This window comes from Anopheles ziemanni, chromosome 2, assembly GCF_943734765.1.
Source record: "Anopheles ziemanni chromosome 2, idAnoZiCoDA_A2_x.2, whole genome shotgun sequence".
NCBI classification, from domain to species: domain Eukaryota; kingdom Metazoa; phylum Arthropoda; class Insecta; order Diptera; family Culicidae; genus Anopheles; species Anopheles ziemanni.
In genome coordinates, this window is record NC_080705.1 from 75,600,506 (window position 1) to 75,618,389 (window position 17,884).

General features: G+C 45.2%; 1 protein-coding gene across 1 annotated transcript; it reads right to left on the bottom strand.

The window, feature by feature from the left end:
- Nucleotides 1–490: 490 nt before the first annotated feature.
- LOC131282162 (GTP cyclohydrolase 1) lies at nucleotides 491–9,008 on the bottom strand. Its single transcript, XM_058311566.1, has 5 exons — nucleotides 8,071–9,008; nucleotides 5,251–5,460; nucleotides 1,328–1,493; nucleotides 1,134–1,250; nucleotides 491–1,061 (listed from the first exon to the last, which is right to left on the bottom strand). The coding sequence occupies exons 1-5, from the start codon at nucleotides 8,606–8,608 to the stop codon at nucleotides 932–934; spliced, it is 1,161 nt and encodes a 386-aa protein (XP_058167549.1). The 5' UTR covers nucleotides 8,609–9,008; the 3' UTR covers nucleotides 491–931.
- Nucleotides 9,009–17,884: the final 8,876 nt, after the last annotated feature.

Here is a 17,884-nt window from a genome sequence, read left to right on the forward strand (position 1 = left end):
TCATTGTATATGCAGTTGATCGATGCTGTTTTACTTGTATACGTTTCATTTTATATGTACCATACATGTATAGGACTGGATCTATCATTTTCATTTCAAAACACTCAACGTTCTTGGCGTTCTCCATTGATTATTGTTACGTTTCGTTTCTATCATCTCTCAACAATAAGCTTTCGCGGTATAGACATTAACAAACAACAATTTATTGTAGAATTTCTCATTCCTGTGTCTTGTATATAATAAACTTTCAAACAGATGATGGCAACTGTGTACTTCACTGTCTGCCTTCTTAGCAACAACGATTTGGACCCTTTCGCGTGGCAATAACCCCTTTGTTTTTTGATCATTTAAAACAGTAAACAGTAAATAGATAGAAAACGATTGTTGCACTACCTCGCATACAGTTTTGTTTGTAACAAGTGTATGCCTTATTCATATGTGATTAAAATTTATCATAGTTTTACGTCGTGGATCTGCTCGCAAAGAGAGGGAGTGAGCATAGGTTGATTGTTTTCTGATCTGATCCTCTCTGTAGTAGGGTAAGAGATTGGATACAACATGAACTACGGAACGATCACAACAGTAATGTTTAACAGTTTAGATTTTGCGTATATAGTTGTTTTTTGTGAGACCAAACCCTTTTAGTTTTTTCCTCTCTGAAATATTTGTTTTGCGAAAAATAGTCTAAAACTTTTCATCTGGCAGCTAAAATCGAGTATATCGGTTTGTGTGTGTGTGTCTGAACGACTTCCCTAAACAAATTCCCTAAACGAGTTACATGAAGACGGCTATTTAATACTCCTCCCGTGGCTTATACGGGCCCATCAATCCTCGCCTCCCGGATCGGGGGCAATGGCGTAGAACCAGACGCCGGCGACACGGTTTCATTCGCCGCGGCACCCCGGAGCGAAGAAAGATGCAGGATTCGGACTCACTTGTTGTTGCACAGTGTCAGGAACTCTTCGCGTGTCTTCGGATCGTCCCGGAAAACGCCCAGCATCGTCGAGGTGACCGTCTTGCTGTTGATCTTCTGCACGCCCCGCATCACCATGCACATGTGCCTGTTTTGGGGGGGAAAAAGCGTTACTAATGCCAGGCGAGTGATGCATTGGACGTAGGATGATTCCACTTACACTCCTTCGATGATGACGGCAACGCCAGCCGGTTGGACGGCCTGAGTGACGGCGACGGCGATTTGCTTGGTCAAACGCTCCTGGACTTGCAGACGACGGGAGAAAATTTCCACGATTCTATTCGATTGAAAAGAACAACAAAAGTGTAATAACCAATTTGGCGCTCAGGGAAAATGTATGTTCCTTTTGCTTACCTAGCCAGCTTACTCAGGCCGAGAATCTTCTTGCATGGCAAGTAACCGATCGAGACTTTACCGTAGAACGGCACCAGATGATGCTCGCACATGGAGAACATTTCGATGTCCTTCACCACCACCATCTCGTCGTGGTCCTCGTCGAATACGGCACCGTTCAAGGCCTCTGCAAAATTGGAATTTCAAATACATTGGGTTTGTTTTTATTGCATTCCGTAGATTCATTCGGATTCAGATAAGAAACTCAAGCTGGTCAAAACTAATATCATTTGCAGCATAACAACCTCAAAACCATCTCAACCGCACTTCATACTTTCCAAGGGGATCAAAAACTTTGACCCTGAAAAATGGGCAAACGATTGCTGAAGAAAGTCTTTATTTACATTTCCTAATCTTCAACGTTCTGCTGAGCGTGCAAGGATATTTTCAATCCCACCCGGCTCTTAATGGTGTCGAAGGAAAGCGAATACATTTCCGTCCAATTCACACCGACTACTTCTAAAAAGGGATCGTGGTTCTTCCCGCTCGGCAGGGGAGGGTGGGTTGGGGCAACATAAGAAAGCGCAAATAACTCTTCCCACATCAAGAACGAGAATAAAGCACTCTCCCCATCGTGGCGTCCGGGAGTGAAATATTCGTCGGAGTGCCGGTGGAGTGAAACCGTTTGCTCCTTCCTTCCATCCCTAACGCACCCGGTCCAGATTCATATCCGGAACGGAGGCTGCCCTGTTCGGAAAAACGGGAAATTAAGGGCACAAAAGGAAACCGGGACGAAGGCAGCGGATAAGGAAGCCGAACGTGGAGAGAAAACGGAGCAAGCCTTCGCGTGTCGAGCGTAAGTGGGTGAGTTTTCGATTTCCTCAATGGCGGGCCCTCGCCTCGGAAGAAAATGGTGGCGCTGCCGTTTGTGAATGATGATTGAAGTGCGCAACACTTGTTCGTTGGGTTAGTGCCTTCTTGCGTAGTTTCTTTCGCAAGAGGTTCTCCTCGCGTCTGCACCACTCGAAGAACGTGCTTGAACGGAAAGCGAGACACACGAAAGAATAGAGAAAGGAAAATCGGGGCACAGTAAATGTGTGTAACAAGTTTTTCCTCGCACCAGTCCTCACACAAGCAAACTGAAAGGTCCCATAAATACGTACCTTTTTGTGGACTGAGGGTTTTTCAGGTTGCGTGGAATGATGGATGCGAAAAGAAAAATCAAGCTAGCAAGACACGTTTCCATGGAGCTACGTGCTTATACTTCGCTTTTCGATTCGTTACAGCGTCCTTAATGGTGTAGAGACGGTAGCAGCAATAACGCTGGAGAGTATTCAGCTTTCATTCCACACACACACACACACTTTTCCGACCGTTGAATGCTACGAATTCGTTTTAAGCTCTATTTATGTTGATCTTTGTGCATCCTCTTTTTTCGATTCTAAAAACATAACCACTGTCCACTTTTTTCACTCTACAATCTGCTATATTTTATAGAAAAAGGTTTTGAGAAATAGAGCATCGATATACACTAAACAATACTCTGCTTTTTTAAAGTTCATCCGGAAAAAACCAGAGCTCTTGTAAAGGTATTTTGATTACTTATACATTCCTCTCTTGTTAAATTTGTTTACAAATATCGTTCAATATTATTAGTTCAATATTTTAAAGCTATCCAACGGGATGTAGATTTTACTTTTAAAATCTATCAAATTTTAAATGCTGTTCCATAATCCACAAATATTAGTTTTAGCAAAACAATGCAGAAAAAACACTCCCAATATCCTCACGTAAAGTAAAACTCCGTTGAAAAACTCCAGTTTTCTTTATCATAAAATTAGTGGATTTCTTGTGTTGTACAACGACCTATCAAAGAATAAGAATTCCACTTGGAAATTTGTGGAAAATAAACCGTGTTAATTATTTTGTCCTAAAACAACATCTTCAGCCACTGGTCTTGTCAGAATTTAATTTACTTCAAAATCAATCCTTTTAATGTCTTTTCTTACGATGTACAATGCATACAGGCACCATAGCGCCATAATTTGATTGCAAACTTTCGCTACCAGCAGTGCAGAGATTATTAAGTTATATCAAACCCCGTCATTGTTGCCATTTAACAGCAGTGCGATGCACCTTTCAGTAGATTGGCCTTTAACGTTTTATAGCACGTTACACTCGACACATCCTCGGTGCTAAACAACCAGCGTCGTTCCTTACATATTTGCTCGGTTTTTGTTTTTTGCCGTGTGTGCCGACTGCAGTTGAGCATCGCTTTCGGGTATTGTACTAAGGGGAGGTAAATATAGCTCCAGCTCGGTGGCGAGCGCCCTGGAGGCACCGAAAGTTGCTGAAGGAGGTTAGTTTGAGGACCATCCCTCACCGTCGCTCAGTCCGAGGAAAGTTATTTGAACGAACCATGCTCGTTCGCTCCCCGTCAGGAGGACTGGAGGACGACTCCCCTAGTACCAGAGAATAGAAGTAAACCGTTCCGTTCCTTGCGTCACCTCAACGCTGATGGCCCCGCGAGGTACAGGGGGGAGATATAATTTCATTTGCACACGCTCGTAGGAGGTCGCCCGGTGGAGGAAGGTATTGGGAAACACGGCGGATGTAGTTATGTGTTCCACACAACTCTGGCCACTTTGAAGCTAGGAGGAAGCTGGAGCGAACCGGGACGGCTGCCGGTGGTGGGTATGTGCAAATAGACCACGACCCGACTTAAGTTTGAGTTTAAGTGAATAATAAATACGAAATGTTTAAGAGTGCCCTCCACCGGGGAGCAGAGAGTGAGCAACGAAAACGGTTCCTGTCGGTTCACTCCCACAGCGTGGCGAAATACTTTTGCCCGGCGATATCCTTTTGAGCGATATCACGGAGGACGCTTTTCGCTGGGAGTTGGATGTCGGTCTTTTTGCAGTTGGCACAAGTTCGGTCCTCGGGCACAACTTTCGGAGCACAGTTCGCTGTTGCTGCTACTACAAAATGCAGATGGCAAAACAAGCGGCCAAGTTGACTTGCAGGCATTTCGGTTTAGTTCTGTGTGTCGGGAGCATGGGAAGAATAAGTGATTTCAAAGTACTCTTTACAACCGGTTGTGACATGACCGTGTAATGGCTACGAATGGTTTGGTTTTTGTTGGAGGAAGTACAACCTAAAGCTTTTTGATGTCTTTATGAGAAACTTTTACGGACGATATAATTCATTTTCGTTTGAACAAATCGGTACTCATCTTTGCGGATTTGCTAAAGATCTATTTCAGTACTCTTGGAATAGCATAATGCGTATCGTTTCCGATTCATCCCATGCAAACACCACAAATGCGGGTTTCACTCCGAATCTGTTTATTCTCTCCACGGAGTAAGATTATTACTCCGTACGACCAAGGGTGCGTTTTGTTTACCGACGGAGATCGACGATAAAAGCGTAAGTGGACCACCATGTGTCCCGGACGTCTCGAAACACTTTGATCCATTTCCCGAATAAACGAAGCTGACGGCTGAGTGCTCTGGGTTTCAACTGCCCCGTGGACGATGCCGCCGCATCGTATGGACCCGCATTGAAAGGCTCGCTTGGCAGATGGCCGGTAAAAGTGAAAGGATACCCAATTGGGAGGGAAGGAGATTTGTATTAAGGATGTATGCCCGCTTTTGTCCCCGGGTCCATCGTTTTCAGAAAGCAAAACGGATTGAAGTACGTCCCCACTTTCGAATGGAGTGCGGTTGGAGTTTACTTTGGGTGTGGATGGATGCGCACGAGAGGTCTCGTATTGACAACCATCGTCAACACTTGGGCCCGGCTTGGTCCTCTCGGTGGCGGAACCTTTAATGTTCGCGCAAATGACCGACTTTCTCGAGCTTCAAGTGTAAAAGTTTGTAATTGAGATTTTTTTTGTTTTGAAGGAAATCACTCCGGATTTGTTTTCTTATCGTCGTACCACGTACCTTCCAAGCTCTGATCGTAGCCCTTGGTGAAGAAGAGCATCGCCTTGGCGGCCCGCTCCGGAGTCTTCAGCAGTCCCTGACGCTCCGGATCTTCGCCCAGGCTCGACAGCAGCATCCGATAGGACTTGGACATCAGTGGCAGCAGATCCTCCCGGGTCGATGGTTTGTGGTCGAGTTCCAGATCGTGGTGGAAGGTACATTTCTCGTGTCCTGCGAAAAGGTAATGGGAAGATGGGGAATTCAATTGGGGTGGCTCCATGCAATGATTTGTGGTGACAAAATGATGACATTGTGCGGTAAAACATCTATGCATGTACTAGGTTGTTGGAAGCTGACTATGACATGAGTATGTAGATGCAGTTTACAAGCTATAATCAACCCCATTCAACATAAACACATGAATTCTGACTGCATCTTGCATTCTGCAAAGCTCGTGTCATGTTTGATTAGCCACAAAAGAATACAACCTACACACACACACACACGACAAAATCAAATGCACACCGAAAGCGTTTGCTCCACATTTTATACCACCTGTCCGTGCATGGTGGAATACCTGGAGCGAGAACTTTGTTTCCCTGTTGCCGGCGTTTTGGGATATTTCGTTCCGTAACCGGTTTGCACGATGAATTATTCATCAGCCCGGCAATATCGGCATTTGCATCGTAATGCGGCGGGCAGCCCGCGGGGGCCTGGGGGGAAGTTTCGGTTCGCGAGGAAATTCCTGACTCGCCAGGTGACTTCGAAAATCCCCCTGGCGGGAATGCAACCGATTGCAGTCGCCAGCGGCATGGAACCGGTGGAATAAACATGCGGTGACGTTCGTTTCGTCGTTTGAATACCGGTGTTTGCGTAGGGTGGAATAATGTCACACATTTTATGCCATAGCTACACGCCAGGACTGCGTTGCCCGGGGGGAGGACGAGAGTGAAGTAATAATGTTATGGATCGGTAATATCGTTATAATCGTTTGACTAACAGGTGTCACGCCGTGAAGGGAATTATTAATGCCAGTAATGAATCTATTCGGTCATTGATTTATCCTTCCAAATGGTATGGCAAGAAGGAGGTAGTACAAAAAATATCTATAATGAAGTTTTTGACTTAATTTAACCGCCTTTTTCGGTCAATGACGGTTCAGGGTCACCTTATGAGGATTTGATCTCGTCAAAAACCCATGAATTTAGAAAGGTATTCTTGCTCAAAATGTAATACTGAATAAACGTGTGACCAAATTGATTATACACAAAAACAGCATTATACAACTCGATGAACTTTTTAAATAATATCTACTCTTCGAAGGAATAGCTTTAAAACATTATACTTTCATGTTTGTGCTTAGTATTTTAAGAATACTCTAGGGATTTAAATAAATCTGTACAATCTTATTTAAATTTTCGAATTGTTTCAGATTCAATCGAATAAATGTTTGCAATATTAAATTGGTTCGGTTTTGCATTCTTTGTCATCAAGCTTTCTAAAACCAGTAAAATTTAACTGCTTTTTAAGCGGCACAACAACTTTTCATTTTCAAAACAAGAAAGTCCGTTTGAGGGTTAATCATTCAATCACTTTCATGCGTTTTTTACAGAACATTATAAACATCGGAACCAAACATAAACATACTCTTATCAGCCCGTATTTGCGTTAGTTCGGACTCGACGTGCGCTTCATTCTTTCGTTGTCTGGCGCTTGCTCCGACCTGGGATTATCAGCTCGCTGCTAATAAATATTTTGTTGCCATGAGGATCAACCGAAGAGATTGTGATGGTAAGTGCGAATTTGACCCGATGAAGGCACATGTGGTGTGAAAATGAAAGCTAGTTGTGTCGTTAAAGTAACACAAATAGATTTAACTGTTTCAATGAACTCGGTCGTTTGGTTATTTTCAACATCTCGCTGGAAAGCTTGTTTACAGCATGACACAGGACGTCGTGCAAATCAATAATGACGTAGGAAAATAAATTTAAATGAAAGGTAAATCTGTTTACTGCCGACACGGAAATGGGGTTAAGAGCCGCCGATATCCAGTCGAGTCGAGAAGTGGCCACAGCGTTCTTCACCTCCATGTAAATAGGTATGTTTCATGGCTTTCCCTTCGCCATCGATTGCACAACGGTGCTCAATCGAACCTTTGGGTAAACAACAACAGCACCGCCAAACCTGTCCTAAAGACCACTCGTGTAATTCTTCCGGTACGGTGACTTTCAGATTCCCTTCCGAAGGTCGTGCCCGCCGCATGGTGGTGGAAGCGAGGCGAACGAACTCGGGCATGTTTTTTGGAACGGAGAGGTGATTGCGTTTTTGTTATTATAAATCAAACGCTTAGTCGAATATGACAGCTTCGAGATCGAAAGGAATCATTTGTCAGAAACGAATAATTAGATGTGAGATAACAAGGTTTCGGCTGTGTTGGTTTGTATAAAGAAATCTGGCAAAGAAGTTACCAACTGATAGATTAAAAGTTTTTTTTCTTTACTACTGTTTTGGTTTGTACGGACGACGTTGGGTCGGCCACCAACGTGGTCCGTGAATTTAAAGCACGTCTCTTCGAGCACACGACGATAAGCATGATGGACGAATGGAACTCTGCCATGCAACAAGTGCACGACGAGCCGTGGGAAGCCGTGAAACTAAAAGTAAAACAGTCATTAAAAGTGACCATGGAAATCGAAAGCCTCGGCGCCAAGGATTGATTGCATACACGCACGCGGGAAGGATGCCATGTCGGCGGAGGTAGGTTTAACAAATGGCGAGCGGTTGACGACATCGACACACACACGCACGAAAACACAAATGTGTCCACCCGGCTGCTGATACCTGGCGTCATGGTAGCTCGTGGTGTTTGGAGCGGTGGTGAAGTGGTGGTGTTAGTGTTAGTGGCCCCATAGCTGCACCTGCCGCCCGTCTCACCTGACAGACTGGTCGTACGGATCGGAGTCGGACGGGCCCGGTTAAGGCCAACGATCGCCGAGACGACACTGTTCGAGCTAACACTGGTGTTGGCGGCGCCATTTTCGCCATTTTCGCCACCATGGCCATTGGTGTAGTTATTGTTGATGGCGGCCCCCGAGTCTCCCCCGGTCGCCGCAGGGCCGGTGGCGGAACTGTTCTCGATGGGCACGACCCCGGCCGTTCCGGACGGTTCCCCATCCTCCGTCATTTCACTCTCCGTCCGGCGGATACTGCTCGACCGGCGTCGGTTGGCGAATGGGCCGTAGCTGTTGTTGAGACTCCCGGTCGAACCATTCCCGTTGGACGCTCCGAAGCAGATCGAGTTCGAGCGGGACGGGAAGTTGGTGTCATCGATCTCCTGGTTCAGCTCGTCCGCGTTGTCGGAAATTTCGAACTTGCTCATGGTGGCGGGACCGTTCGGGACGATTGGGCTGCGAGGGGAAGATCAGCGGGCACACCACGGAAGCGCACGGAAACACTCACTCAGCCAATGGGACACTTTCGGGACACAAGTACCTTCGGACGGGCGCTTTGGCATTCAACGGGAACGGTAACAAAGCAACCGGCAGGTAGTAACGCAACAAGGACACACACACCCGGGAACAAGCACAGGAGGGTGGACGGGAACGGAACACGGAAGCTGGCACAGATGAACGTCGAACCGGAGGCGCCTCGAGCCCTATAGCGAATTTTTCACTGCCAGCAGACAAAACAGACAAGCCGAACAGAGTCCGTAACCGAACGGTTGACGGTGGAAAAAAGCGAACCGAGTGTGAACGCCGTCGAAAGGCAACTAGCCGAGCGTCGGCTCACAACCGAAGCAACAGGGTCTCCCCGCCCGGAGCAGAACGATAACAATAATGGCCGCGGGGCGGTGAGATCGATGGAGACGGGGTGCGCCCGCGTCGTCGTCACACTCGGCAGGCTCGAGGCGACCGCCATGATGCTGTGCGAGAGAGAAGCTGTGTGTTGTGGAGCCTCTGAAGGGGCCCAGTAAAGGAACCGGGCACAGCGAGAGGCTCGAGGAAACGTGAGTAAATGCTTGAGGCTTTTATCCCCATGAAGTTCCTTTTTGACGGATGCTGTTGCTGATGGCAGTGGCGTAAAGCGGTTCTCACTTCTTGCTAGACTACTCACGCTCTCATCTCACTTCCCCGATGGGGAATCGGTACGCGTGAGAAGAATGAAACCCGATGGGGGACGCCGGGGTTTTCGAAGCACTGATTTTATTATCGCCTCAAAGGCAAACACTAAGGATAGTACGGGTGGATTTGTGCGGGTTTTTGTGGCTACTAGGAACGAATGGATTGAATCGATGAATCTCATCTCATCCAAGCGTGCGATGAGTAACGTTCTCGAGATCCATAGCAACGACAGTTTTGGGGGTGATTGAAATGGTTGTTTGGAAATCCTTGCTATACGGAAACTACATCCTTCGAGTTCGATTGGAGGTACGTTATATAATTTCGATATAATCATTTCTACTTTTCTCCTTCTTTTTTCTAGCCTTCTGCCTAATCGACGAACTTAACCTTTAAAAGCAACAGGTTGACCGGTTTAATCTTGTACCGTAGAAGCAGTTGGCTTTAATCGCTCCAACCTGTTGATTGTTTGATTTTCTTAGCAGCAACGTGCCGTCGGGTGCGGTGGCAGGTTATTTCTCAGGCTTCTCCAGCCAAACATCTGCAATCGAACGCGCTTAAGACCCGTCCCGCAGCAAGCCGTGGAGGTGAAATCTGTTTTTTTGTTTAAAGTGTCAGTTTGGTATATTGAAAATCAAACCAACCACTAAATGTTCAAACCGCAGCTAAGCAGCGACCACCTGTTGCCGCCTGTTGCAGAGGGAAAATGTTGGACAAATAATCAACCGATTCGGGAAGACGTGGGGGAAAGGGGCGATAGGCGCGAGCCTTAGGCCGGGACGGAGTGCAATCATTTTTAATCGCCTTCGTGTCAAACCCTCCGGCGCCAGACATTGGAGTAGCCCCGCTCGTGTTAGAACGACCCACGAAAGCGTCCTTTTCGAGCAGGGGTAGACAAACTTGTCCTGGAGGGGGCCAGATTAAGAAAATATGTTGTTTTTCGTAACGGAGAAAAACATAAATCAATCATTTTTTAAGAAAATCTACTGAATGGAATGTTCCATCGTGTTAGACAAACCTATGTTGTATTCAATGTAAATTTTTTTTTTTTTTGTTGTTATAGCTTCGTTTCTTGCTATTAGAGTGTAAAAATAATGCTTAAACTTAGTCGAACGTTTGGGCAACAATTTTAAAACGAAGTCACAAATGGATCCGTGTTTGCCGACCCCTGCCTCCGAGTTGCTGAAAATGGATTCAAGTGGGGGCGGTTGAACCAAAGTGTGCCCGTGTTTGTGCGTGTATGTGTGCAGTTTTGTGCACCCATAAGCCGTAAGCCGCCGCGGCGGGCGCGAGGCGATAGATCGGAACCGCTTTTGTGGATGACAGCCACCGGCGAAGGAAGTAAACGGAAGGTGCAGATGGCGGACGAACGGATGGAAATTGTGAGGAATTAACAACTGTCATTATAAAATGGCTACCGTTCGGAGCCAACATAGTTTGTTTTTTTTTCTTTTTTACTTGCCGTAGTCGTTTTCTCTTCGATCAATCGAACGCAAACCGGTGCAAGGACATGGGCGGAGGGAAGAAGGGTGCGAGACCCAAGGGAGATGCGGATGACTGACGACTATGACGGCGATTAGAGGGAGCCGAGATAGAGCGATGGGAAGCAACGGAGGCGAGTGAGATGGGTGGCCACTGGTCGTGGCACGAGTTTGAAAGTAAATGATTTTATTCTTGAAATCCGGCGAAGTCAAGGCTCTTCAGGTGCGCTTGAAATTGAGGGTTGTTCGGTAGTGGTTAAATATGAGCGGTTTTTTTTAGCATTTGACAAGCGAAACCGGTGGCCATTCTACTTTGTCAATCTGTCAATTTTAAGCGGTTTCTTTTGGGGGCTGGGTGGAACGTACAAAGTTCACTTTGAGGAGAAAGCATGAGCAGCTTTAATATATAGGTTATTATTTGTTTCAAGTTGTTCTTATAAGTTGAGTTTTATCTTACTTTAAGCTTCTTAGAATTTATTACATAAACAATTCTGCATAATTGTATTAATAAAATAGAAAAGTGTATCTAAATACAAACATGGATGAATATGAATATAAATATCTCACTAGCCCAAAGCTCATCACAAAATTTTCAATCATTCCTACTTTCTCACAAAATCTTGCTTACTCCATTTTCGCTCGCTCACTATCCCATTTTATCCTTCAATTTATCTTTTTCTTCTTCGAGTCCTAATGTTTTGATCCTGCTCCCGATACCATTTCTTTCTTCTGGCGATCCAATGCGGGGGGATTTCCCACCGGCTTACGCGTGGACTTGATTCTAGTGAATTATGTTAAGTAATTCCTCGGCATGACACCGGTTTTGCCCGTGTTCCTCCTATGGCGTCGGGAATCTCTATCACCGGGAAAGCCGATGATGACGATACGCCCCATCCCAAACGAAAGCAGAAGCATTCGAGGAATGGTGAGTCGCAAGTCACGTGCGAATCTTTCACGCCTTCACGTAATGTAGCTTGAAGTGATTTGCTGTTTCAGGAACGTTGTGCCATGGTTTGAGACGTTAGTTTTCATCGATATTCCACATTCTGCTTATTAATTCAGTATGATCTAGTGTTGTTGTTTTCGTTGGAGATTAAAAAAATTAAGTGTTGGTGTATGTATTATAACTAATATCTTACTATAATGTTCTTTATCAGTTAGTTCTTTAAAATTATATTAAATGTGTTTGCTATTGTTGCGTAATGTGATCGCTTCAGTTGAACGTAGGTTGAATCATATAAAAGCATGTCCAAAACTGCCTTTCGCATCTACCACTATCCAACGGCTGAATATGTTAGTTATGCGCATATGAAATAAGAAACTGTATGCATTACTGAACACATGCAGTAAAACACGGATAAATGGGAGCCTTCAGTTTCGGTTATTTTTTCCTCGAGGAGACTATTCGACTAACAACACAAATCTGGTCCATACTTTCTGGTTTCTTTTCAGAGAAAAGTGCTCTTTTCTTTTTAATAATATTTGCAATTAACACAATATCGTTTCATGAATGAAATGAATGAAAAATTAAGTAGGGGTAAAAATTCACATTAATTTGATCGCACATTATCGAACTGGGGATTTCTTTTCTACGTAATCGTCTGTTGTCACAAAAGTAAATCATGCCAAGTACCACACAAGGAACGCCCCGAAGATGGTCTGGAAATACAATGCGGGGAATTTTATAACGCTCTGTTGCGAAATCAGAGTATCAGTTCAGCTGATCGAAAATCCCCCCACAAACCTGTGAGTAATACTTCACCACTTAGAACTATCATCACGGTTGTGGTGCTTCACCCGGGTCAACAATCTTTTGTCAGCGGATAGGAATGGAACGGAAAACAAAAGGAAATAGAAACATTGTCACCTGAGAAGCGTGTTCCCACAGCGACTCATTTTATGAGTCATTAAACACATCCACTCTGCTCTTCGTCTAGGCGAAAACAATCTTACCCCGCGGAAAGGGTAGGCACACAACGCAAGAAAAAGAAAATGGACCCAGCAACCTAGAACCGAATCGGTTTGTGAATGGTGTACGCAAGCGCCATCGAAACCAGGCCAAGGTCAGACCGTTCGCAGACTTCCGGCAGTGGCATGTGTGTTGGCATGTGCGTGTGGAACAAGTTTCTCGGCCAAGTTCTCCCGCCGTACGCTCGCGAGTCGCGTCTTTTATGTCCCGACCAGGTTGGCCGCGGCGGGTCCAGGCACTAGGAGGAAATACAAGGAAACCTGTTGCCTACCAGCCCTAGGAAACTTTGTCCGGGTTTGTGCTTGAAAGCCCCGATCACCACTTGCCAGTTCCTATTCTAAGGAATTGATTCTAAGGCATTGATTTCTCCCGGCGAATTGCATAAACAAAGACAACCCCCTCCTCAGACGAGGCTAAAGCCTGTAGTATAAAGTATTTCCATAATGCATACCTCTTCCCGCTTACATAAGAATCAGCTGGTTGCTAGGGGGAAGGTTTGCGGACATGGACTTGCTAAACACTGAATTTAATTGCTCGGTGCGCTGAATCCACCTGTGGTGTTAGAATCCAGCATCCGGCATGTGTGTGACAGTTGTTTTAAAATTCTTGAAGTTCCGCCAACAGCTGATGCCAACCACGGAAGCGTTTTACAAACGGCCGCTTAAACGGGGTCCCAATTGAACTTTGATTACTTCCTGCACCGCTAAAGGGCCGCGGAGCTTCTCAGGCAGGCGTTCGGGCTCCAGCCCTTCACCAGAAAAGTGATAGTACAAAGCTCTAGAATGCCGCCGCTGGACTTACCTTGATTGTTGTTGGAGTCACTGCCATCATCCAGTGCCGCTTTGTTGCAGGTGCACTTGACCGATTGCTTCTTCGAAGCGCACCCGTTCGAGCTCATTAGCGACACGCTTGTTCCGTTCGCCGTGCCATTGCTGGCTCCGTTCAGGGCAGCGTATCCGTTGGTTCCGTTGGAGGATGCAGCCAAGGAGGCGGCCCCATTGCCAACTCCATTGCCATTGCTCAGGTGCAGGTGGCCGTTGACTTGAACTTCTTTCATTTTGGCGCTTCTTATAGGTGTACACGTCACGCACTGAACTTTAAGGTGGAAGCGTGTGCTGCTAATACTGAGATAATACTGTCACTGGAGTGGTTGGTATGCGATATACCTAAGAGAACACTTGACGCGATGGCGTTGGTACTAATGATCGCTACACGGCACTGTTGGACCGCCAGCTGGATTGTAACAATCAAAACTAAAGGACTCAAGTTCACCTTCTCTCGCAAATGATCGGCAGAGTCTAGTCCGGCTAAGAAACCAGTCTCCGATGGGAAGGGATATATATATATTTTGGATGTACCGATGAGGACCAAAAGTGGCAACGGCGGCGACGACAACGGCGGCGGCGGCGGCGGCGGCTGCTGCGAACAACTGCGAACTGTTCGCGATGGTGTACGGTTTGAAACTGAGCGTCCGAAGCGAACGTCGATCGCGAGCAACCCTAACCTCACAATTCTCGCCGCCTTGTCTCGCGCGCTCAGTTGATCCCTTTTACCCCCCCTTTGCCATTGGTGCGGTGGGCTTCTGTTACCCCATCCCTCTCCCCACCCCACCAATTCCTGCCCATGCTTCCGGTCACTGTACACCGCCCGAACCGGCGATCAGGTGTTCGGCCGATCGAGTTTTGCGGCGCGCAATTTTGCACACTATCGCGTCGCGCCCCACCCTCCCCCCTTCGTCTCGTTCGCGGCTCAGCTGAGAGGTAGAACCAACCCTTCCGCGGCCCCCAAACGGAAGCACCATATCGTGACGGGTTCGGAAGTGGTGGTGGTGGTGATGGAAGAAGGAGGAAGTGTGTAGCATTGCGTGACTCGCGATGACCTACGCCAATCTCACCAAACGGAGACTCGCCGGGGAATTTAGAACTCATAGCGAAGTGAGGGGCAAAACGGAACTTCGTTGCAAATTAAAAAGGAATTGTTTATGTTTTTGAATTTATTACAAATTAAAAGATATATTAAAGGGAAACAGTGCCCGTGGATTCCAATAAAATAATTACTATTGTTCTAATTGAATTCCTTACTCGATTCTAATGGTTTGTTTTGGCCGAAGTATCCTTACAGATGATACTTTTGCCCGAAGTATCCTGCCGGAGACGAATGAGGGCGAGGTATTAAAAAATACACTTTTGAGAGATAGAAACAGAATTCTGGTGGAACGCCTAAAAAATGGTACATTTCAGGGTCATGAAGAGATTAGCGCAAAGTAAGAGAAAGAACAGACGCTAATCGAAAGGCCGCCCTGCTTTTGAATTTTCTTCCTCTCGCTTGTTGTTTTGTGCCACTTTTAGCTTCTATGGTAGGTTATGGTCAACAGAGTTTTAATGTAAATATGAAACCAAGCCATGGTTCAATTTAGTTTGTCTTTTTTTTCGTCCATTAAGCCCATTTTCCATGCGCCATTTTGTCCCTTTGGCCATCACCGAGGGGTGGCAGTAGGTTAAAGATTGGAAATAAAACGGTCGTTTAACCGCTTTGATGGATTGTTTCGAGGCGAAATTGTTGCACCTTTCGCGCAAGTCTCGCCTCAAATAGAAAGGAGAATTAATGGAGAGGGAAACAGAGAGCACCACCTTGAAACGCCATCGTAGCCGAACATGGGAAAGGCATAACACTGAGTGTGTGTGAGTGTGTGTTTTTTTTTCTTTACTCTTTCGTTTTATCGCCGTGGGGTTCGTCTCGTGCACGGATTTCCTCGTGCGATCTTGACCCTGGCCAAGGAACACGGTCAACGGAGGCCGCTGAGATGGACATGCAAAAAGGTTGCCAATCGCAAACCGGCCAAGCTGGGCTTGGGACGCTTTTTGTTGCAATTTGAAGTAAAATTAAAGGCGGAGTTTGCTGCTTCAAAATTACTCTAGAAAGAGCTATACGAGTGAGTCATGACTCGTTAGGGTGAATAGAATTGCTGGACCGGAAAATATATATGCGATTTGGGTTACCAGAATTAATCGTCATGCTTGACGTCCATTTATGAGATTGATTGAATATTGAAAGCTTTAGCTTTAGTTTTTAATTCCACGCATATTTACATCCACAATGACCAGGTTTTTCCTACCATTGGAATATTTCATGAAATATTAATATATTTCTTATGTATCGTTTGTCTTTGTTCCCAAATGAATGGTTAGTCAATCTCCTGTTGTCTTTTAGCTTAGTCAAACTAAATTACGTAAAACTAATTCTCAATTCATACCTCATTTTACCATTTCTTCGCCGCTTACAAATAAAAACTTCACTGTTACCGTTTGGCAGCTAAAACCCGGTGACCATTACTTAACACTTATAAAACAGACTGACAAAAACTACTGGCCGGACGGCCCAAAAGTGGACCCGGTCCATCGAGCAGCCCCCCATGTACGCCGATCAGGTTCAAGGCTAAGGTCGTTAGCGAGCCTTCGCCGTGGCGAGGGCCTCGTCCGTAAACCGGTACCGGGCCTCTGGCAATCCGGTGTCGGCGGGATTTGCTCAGGTGGAACGCAAAAGAAGTGTGCCCATATGCTGCGAACATGTGTCGGAAGACTTCCGAGTTGGGCAGCGAGCAAACATATGGCCGTTCGCATATGGCAACGACCGAAAACAGGAAGGATCTCTGTATGCTTGTATTATTTTGTTCAATCATTCTATGAATTTGATAACAGAGTTCAATTAGGTATACCACTTTATTTTCCATCTAAATGGATAGTTTTGACAGTGCATAATTTTCAGTGAGTGCCAATTTTATATCAAGGTCGAATGATGCCTTGAAAGAATGCTGTTAGGATCGTTGTTGTTTTTGTCTTGTCTTTAGCTCGCGAGTTCATATTTCGCTCGTATGGCAATATTCTGCTTTGATTGCATCATTCCTCTAACGGCTGGACAGCCTTTTTTATGTTTTAGAATGTAACATTCTTTCTTGGTTATCCCTTTAATGCTTTCTGGGTCCCTTCACTCCCGTAGAATGATTTATCGGCCATTTAGTATTTGGTTGTCGTAAACATGAGTTTCAAACATGAATCAACCATTAACATTCTTCACAGATCTCAAATGAGATTGAAATAATAATAACATTTTACGAATGAAAATTAAATGATAATAGTTCAAAAGACCTCCTTGAGTGGTCATTTTAGAATGTATTAATTCGGGAAACCTGTGGAAACTTCAGTGATTTATTTGCCAGTGTTTTTTTGACCGATAGAACAATATTTCTATGAAAATGAAAATTTGCAAAGCATAAGTTAACCAACTTTGTTTATGTGTCATCCTAAAATTGTACGGCAATATTTGAGGCGTTGCTACTCGAAAATACATTACATTGCTAACTATATTGTGATACATATATGTTCGCACCTCATACATTACATTGTATTTCATCGATGTTGAACTTCATACGCTTCGTCAACCATATCGAACAAACCGCTGAACATTTCTAACCGTCTGGTCGGACCGGTCGCCGGAGCCGTTGATCGCTGGCTAAAACGTTACATCGCTACGGTGGAACCGTCGGGGTCATGCTACATCGCGCTGACTGTTGGCCTTTCGCAGGAAAAAAGATACATGCTATGCCAAATTATGGCAAAGACGTAATGGCCTTGCCTTGGAGTCGTAAAACGCTGGCCAAATTAGTAGGGTTTTACGCGACTTGAACCAAGGATTGAAAAAAGATTTCCCTTAAACCCATAACGCTATTTTATTTCACATTATTATTACAAATGAAACTGGTTAGGAAAATGAAATTATGTTTTTAAGTGTAAGTATTTTACTTGTTGACCCTCCTATATCTGGAAATAAAAGGTAGGAAGAAAGTTTTCTAATGATAAAAGTATTAGTAAAATTTTGTATTCCACACGCAACATTCTAGAAGAAGCAAGAACATAAAACAAATGGGAAATTTACTGCCTCCATCACATCCCATGTCTCCGGGAGTGGATTCTAATGAATAATTTCATTTTAATTGGAAAAGTGATTTCCCTTTTTATCTGTTTTCGCAGTGTCCGACAGAAATTCCTCTCCGTTTTATCTTTGACTCGTCGATGCTCGGTGGTTTCCGA

Bases quoted from the DNA above. Each gene is read 5' to 3' on its own strand.
- LOC131282162 (XM_058311566.1), bottom strand. From the start codon at position 8,608: ATGAGCAAGTTCGAAATTTCCGACAACGCGGACGAGCTGAACCAGGAG. The intron at 5,461-8,070 runs GTATCAGCAGCC...ACCTTTTCGCAG, and splicing joins ACGAGCTACCATGACGCCAG to GACACGAGAAATGTACCTTC. The intron at 1,251-1,327 runs GTAAGCAAAAGG...TCAATCGAATAG, and splicing joins GGCCTGAGTAAGCTGGCTAG to AATCGTGGAAATTTTCTCCC.